The sequence below is a fragment of the Haemorhous mexicanus genome, chromosome 18, assembly GCF_027477595.1.
Source record: "Haemorhous mexicanus isolate bHaeMex1 chromosome 18, bHaeMex1.pri, whole genome shotgun sequence".
Classification (NCBI taxonomy): domain Eukaryota; kingdom Metazoa; phylum Chordata; class Aves; order Passeriformes; family Fringillidae; genus Haemorhous; species Haemorhous mexicanus.
The window spans coordinates 1,419,455-1,425,634 of record NC_082358.1 but is presented as its reverse complement, the minus strand read 5'-3'; the positions used below and the strand labels follow the sequence as shown (position 1 = coordinate 1,425,634).

Here is a 6,180-nt window from a genome sequence, read left to right as displayed (position 1 = left end):
TTTGAGTCACCAATTTAATTTTATACAAGTCAAACTACACATTGTATAAAGAGTACAAGGCAGTTCTAATGTTTGCTACTGCATGTTACAAAAATCAATTAAACTATAAAGGGGATTTTTTGGGATGAGTCCTATTCCACAATTTAAGTGAACTGGCAACTGTGGTTTAGCAAAGCCTTTGTTAAAACTAGAACTCTAGCTCCAAGAGATAACATTTCCAATAAAGTTCGGACCTACACACAAGAGGATTATAGTTCTCCTAGTCTGAAGCAAAACGTTAACATAAGTGAGTCAAAGGGGAGGGAAGACAGATTTCTTTACCTGGGTTTCATGTCCAATGGGGATTCAGAGGCTGACAAACCATACAGCATACTAAGGACTTGGACCACAGCCAAAAGACACCTTTGTGTCTGACAATAGTGACACTTGAGATTCAAGCAAGAAACGTCAGAAAGCTTTTATTCTTTCAAATCTGGAACAAAAGGGGTTTTAGCAATACTGTAGGATACAGGTTCCAGAGTGCCCTTGTCACCTTTAATACAGTCTCAGTATGGGGGGAATGTTCTTTTGGCAAGTCAAGGTACAACGTAAGTCCTCCAAATTGAGTTTATTGCTGGTCTAAAAATCTTCCTAGTACTGTTACTGGTTTATACAGTTTGCTGACTCCTTCCAAAATTAAGATAAACTGTGTGACCTGCCAAGCAAGGCAATCCTGCCTTTGGCAGCAAGCTGAAACCTATGAAACTAATGACACCCATAGTTCTAATGCCATGAAAAAAATAGGAAAAAAAGGATACTTTCAAAGAGCCCATATTTAAGCCTGTTTATATTCAGTTTATTTTTAATATAAAAACCACTTTGCAATTTAAGAGTAGTTAAGTTACTCCTGCAGAAATGCTATAAAATCAAACTTTCAGCTCAATTTCTACAAAATGGGGACTCTTCCTGCTTTGTACCACCATTCCACCTGGTATTGTCAAATTTGGGATAGAAATTAAACCTTTATGCCTTAGTTCTTAGGCCATTCACTCCTGCAAGAGAAAAAACCAACTTCTGAAGTACTAACATAACACTAATGGCCTGACAGGTAGGAAAATGTTCCATAATAGTGTGCAAGGTGAGAGGAGAGTTGTAGTCCTAATCTCTTGAACTGGATCTTGATCGTGAGCGGGACTTTGAGCGAGACCTGGAGCGGGACCTGGATGCGGCTCTTTTGGGCGGGGACTCGGAGTGAGCCTTGGCAGACGGCTGCTGCTGCGGAGAGTTGGAGCGAGACCTGCTCCTGGACCTGGACTTAGACTTAGCATCCCCTTTACCATTTTCTTTGGGAGATCGAGACCTGGACCTGGATCTGGACCGGGACTTCTCAGACTTCTCCTTGGATCTGCTGTGCGAGCGTGACCCCCTGTCAGACTTGGGTTTGGATTTGCTCTTTGATCTGGACTTCCTGCTTTTGGATCGGGAACGGGAGCGGTCTTTGCTTCGTGACCTGGATTTAGATCTTTCAAAAAGAGAGAGAGAGAAAGAGAGAGTTTATTCTGCATGGCCTGCAGTGCACTTCCAGCAGCTGTAAACATCTGTCAGCAAGGCAGTTCCTGCACTGGCAGTGTAAACTCTGGGGCACTTACCGGGAACGGCTTTTGGAGACACTACGGGATCTGCTGCGGCTGCTCCGACTCCTCCGACTTCTGCTTCTAGACCGTCTCCTGGATCGTGACCTGCAGACATTTAAAATGTCATTCCCTTTCTCTTTGCCTGGCTGTGCCCTCCATCATCAAGTATAGGATGGAATGGATCTTCAAGATTACTGTGTTCCACCCCCTGCCATAGCAGGGTCACCTTCCACTCTTCCAGGTTGTGCCAAGCCCCATCCAACCTGGCCTTGGATACTTCCAAGGATCCAGGGGCAGCCACAGCTGCTCTGGGAAGTCCATCCTCACAGGGAAGAACATTCCCGATTGCATGTAACACACTGTGCTATCTAGCAGCATAATCTAACAAAGAAAAGCTGCTGCAGAACTTCTCAAGAGCAAGGGTGGTCCCATCAGGATGGGTTTAACATACTGTCAGTGAATCACATCTCAGGTTTCACATGTGAAAAACTGCTCAAACCTGGTTTTGCTGCTTGATGTAAAATATTTCCTTCTACACTGAGGCCTCCTCCTACTCCAAAACCATCAGCTGAAGGTAACTGCTGCAGGTAGGGCACCCATCCCCATGCTGATTGTCACCATTTTTGCTGCAATGGGTCCCCTGAGTTACCTGGACCTGCTGCCAGAGTAGGATCGCCTGTGGCTGGAGCGTGGCTTGTCCTCCACCAGCCTGATCTTCCTGCCGTTTATCTCTGTGCCATCCAGCTTGTCCAGAGCACGCTTCATGTCTGAGTATGAGCGGAACTCGATCACTCCTTCATTTGTACGTTCTTTGTGGGCATCTGCATAGGTCACCTCCCCAGCCTGCCTCATGAAATCCTGCAGGGAGCACAGCGCAGCTACAGAATGGGGGGGCTCTGCAAGCAGCACTCAATGCACACAAACACTTTTAAATTATTCTACTGCAACAAAATCAACATTGCTATTAAAGGAAGCTATTGCTTCCTGATAGTCACAACAGACTCCACATAGAACATCAATACCTACTTTTAAATCCTGCCAACTACAGCGACTGGAAAGGTTCTCAACAATCAGCCTGAACTCTGTACGAACGGGCGGTCCGTATTTATCTCGTCCGGATTGTCTCCGACTGCTATATCCGCCACCACCCCCACCTTGATTGTACAAAGAAACAAAGTTAGGTTGTCTCCTAGCATGAAGGAGGCTCAATGTTCTGAAAAAGTTAGTTTAACAGTCATATTTACTGGAGTAGGACTTTATTTCGCTAAGCCTCCAATAAACTTTGCAATTTTGCCATGATCTATATTAATGGCAAATCAAACAGACTAACATCCTACAAGTCTGTGCTCCTAAGATCTGTTAGAGAGTGACTGCTCCTTATTAGATTCACCTTGCTAAGTTTTATTTTACAGAACATTGTAAAATATAAAACTTAACTGATTACATGCATTTCTACATTTTACAAAAACGTTTACTAGTTACACTAAGTACTTACATCACAGTATGAGGTTTTTGGTGGTGGTTTGGCCACAAAACACGCAAGGTAACAGTCACCTAGTTCAGTTTAACCAGTTTTGTCTAACCCTTGGAATCCTCACCATCACCCTGCGTCTAATGGCAAAAGGCTGCTGTCGTCATGGCTTCCGGTAAGGTCAGCCAAAGGGTCATAGGGCAAGGGTCACACAATGTATGGAAAAGCCATGGCCAGGAAAGGCAGTCATCTTAGCCTCAGTGGACACAGCCTCAGCCCCACTGGTCACTTTTAAATTGAAACATCAAGGACTTGTTAAAAAGTTTGAATTGAACATGCAACAATTTTAAAACAACATACATTTGATTTTTTTTAAAAAGACAGAAACCCACCCCCCCCAACACCACGATTCCAGACACCACCGAAAAAACAACCTTAGTACTTTCAGTTACAGTACTAGGCCGTTCAAGCTCTACGCAGCTCAGCCCAAGAAGCTACACAAGCGAGCCGAGCACAGAAATATTTACAATACCCCCCCTTCAGCACAACAGATTCCTGCTCCAAAACCTCCCCCCGCCCCTCCCACATATCCAACTGAATCAATCACATCAAAGTTCACAGCTGAGCGATTCTCCCCCAATTACACAACGATATTTACACACTAACATTACTGATGCAACATCGCTGTCACATCTAAATGCTCCCAGGAATACTGGAGCCGTTAATTAGCAGAGCAAACCCTTTCTAGAAGGCCACGATTTGGCAGCCACAACTGCTCGGGGATACCCGAGGGCGCCGCTGGTGCCGAGGAAAACGCTGCAGCCCCAGCGGTGCACCGGTTACCCCCCCGCTAACGACCCTCCCCACCCAGCCCCGGGGCCCGGTGCCAGCCGAGCCCTGCCCGCCCCTGGCCCTGCCCGCCGCCGCCCCGAGCCCCGCGGGGAGGGACGGGCCCGGACTCACTGCGGCTGCTGTAGCTGTAGCCGTCCCTGTCGCGGCGGGGGCCGCGGGCGTGCTCCACGATAACCCGCTCCCCGCACAGGTCCTTCCCGTTCAGCTCGTACACGGCATCGTCGGCGTCGCGGGAGTCCTCGAACTCCACGAAGCCGTAGCTGGGCAGAGGAGAAAGGCCCGGTCAGGCGGCAGCGGGGGCACAATGTCACGGGCCCCGGTCCGTTCCACGGTCCCCGATCCATTCCATGGTTCCCGGTCCATTCCACGCTCCCCGGTGCACGCCGAGGCCCCGGGACGATGCCGCGGCCCCCCCGCTCCGCTTCCCCCCCGGCCGCCATCTTGCGCCGGCGCCACGCGGCAGCAGCCGTGACATGGACGGGCCCGGCCGGCCCGGGGACCTCGGGGGGGCGGACGGACGAAGGCGCTCACCCGTTTTTGAGATCGACCTCGAGCAGGCGGCCGTAGCCGCTGAAGAAGCGCTGGATGTCCTTCTCCCGGACGTGGTAGCTCAGGCGGCCGATGTAGACGCGCGGCATGTCCGCGGTGGGTGGGGGGGAGGGGGGAAGAGGGGAGGGAGAGGAAAGGAGAGGAGGAAGAAGAGGAAGGAGAAGAAAAAGAGACAGAAAGAGAGAGAAAATGAGCGAGAGCGCTGGCGGCGTGAGGGGCAGAGGCGTTGCGGGCCCGCTAAACACGGCCGGGCCTGGCGCACCACAATGGCGCCGACCACCAGCGTCCGCCTTTATAGTGGGAGGCGGGGCGCTTTACGTCACCGTGCCGCCGCGCGTGCTCGGGGGGCAGTGGTTCCGCTCTGCGCGCGCGCGCGCGGGGACGCGGGCGGTGTCCGGCGGGCGCGCGGGACCTGCGCGCCGCTGTGCGCATGCGCCGCCAGTGAGCGGCGTCTCAAGCGCTCAGTCCCACCGAGCTCCACGGGCGAGCTCGGGAGAGCCGCGGTGTCAGTCTCACAGAGCACCGGGATCAGTCCGAGAGAGCCCCGGGGTCAGACTCCTGCAGCAGGGGCAGGCACAGGCTGCCCCTCTCTCTCTGCCCCTCGGGATGCTGCAGACCTTAGCTGGGATCCCCCTTGATGCTGCATCTTTCCCAGCTCACTCAGCCCCTCCCAGCTTCCTTTCTGCTGTTCCCCGACCTCCTGCAGCTCCACTCCAGTGCTCCTTTGGGGAGGAGCTGCCAGAACGGCAGCCAGGATTTCAAGTGCACGCTAAGCAGGATTCAGGCAGTGCCACGGGGATGTGCTCTCCATCAGGGAGGAAGGGAAGAGCAAACACCCCCAGCCTTTCTTTCGCTGGGGCTGGGCTGACAGGAGTGGTTTTCCACTCTCTCCGGTGTAGAGTTTCCATGGCTCCATCCCTGAGAGCCCCACTGCCCTCTCTGGGAGCAGCAATGGCCAGGTCAGTCTGTCATTCTCTGCTGCCACGCAGGACGAGTTCTCCCCTTGCAGGCACACGTCCTGGTGGGGATCAGCACTTGGCTTTCCTCTCCTCTCTCCCCACTGGCTGCTCTCACATGGCCAAGGCCAAACACCTTTCTATTAACAGCAAACTTGGGACTCTCCCCTCCCCGTCCAGATATCAAGAAATCTGATCATGGGTTTGGACACCAGGAATTCCCCAAACCATGCAATGTCAATAGGGACAGTGAGGGCATTGAGAACTAAAGGTTCTAGGGCACAGAAGCCCAGCATGGAGGAAAATCAGCAGCCTCAGCATTAAGTGCCTTCGCCATGACTACAGCATCTTCTCCTCCTTATTCAGAAGAACGGAATTACAAAAGTTAAACTGGAAAAAGGCGCCCCTTAGAACTGTGAACACAAGGTCCAAACGTAGCTAGGAAATGGCCCTTTGTGGCATCTGCCAATCTCACCAGCACATCCTTCCTTTCCTTCTCCAGGTCCTCCAATTTCCTCTTCAGAGATTCCACCTCCTGACGAAGAGTCACAGCCTCTTCCTGCCTTTCAGTGGCCTCTTTCTCCAGGGCAATTTGGCGAGAGATGTGCCTGGCTTCTGCTTTAAACCACTCTGCAGCAGAGAAGGGGAAAGGAGAGGGGAAAGGGGAAGGGAAAAAGCAAAGCAAAGCCAAACTGATGTGCATCCTGCAGAGACAACAGCACTGTCTTCTCTGCTTGCC

The 6,180-nt window shown here is 51.7% G+C and overlaps 1 protein-coding gene across 1 annotated transcript; it reads right to left on the bottom strand.

The window, feature by feature from the left end:
* SRSF6 (serine and arginine rich splicing factor 6) lies at window positions 1-4,769 on the bottom strand. Its single transcript, XM_059862264.1, has 6 exons — window positions 4,468-4,769; window positions 4,048-4,196; window positions 2,640-2,767; window positions 2,263-2,471; window positions 1,629-1,718; window positions 1-1,501 (listed from the first exon to the last, which is right to left on the bottom strand). The coding sequence occupies exons 1-6, from the start codon at window positions 4,572-4,574 to the stop codon at window positions 1,138-1,140; spliced, it is 1,047 nt and encodes a 348-aa protein (XP_059718247.1). The 5' UTR covers window positions 4,575-4,769; the 3' UTR covers window positions 1-1,137.
* Window positions 4,770-6,180: the final 1,411 nt, after the last annotated feature.

Coding starts and splice junctions, on each gene's coding strand:
- SRSF6 (XM_059862264.1), bottom strand. CDS start 4,574: ATGCCGCGCGTCTACATCGGCCGCCTGAGCTACCACGTCCGGGAGAAG. Junction 1,719..2,262: donor TACTCTGGCAGCAGGTCCAG/GTAACTCAGGGG, acceptor AAATGTCTGCAG/GTCACGATCCAGGAGACGGT. Junction 1,502..1,628: donor GTCTCCAAAAGCCGTTCCCG/GTAAGTGCCCCA, acceptor TCTTTTTGAAAG/ATCTAAATCCAGGTCACGAA.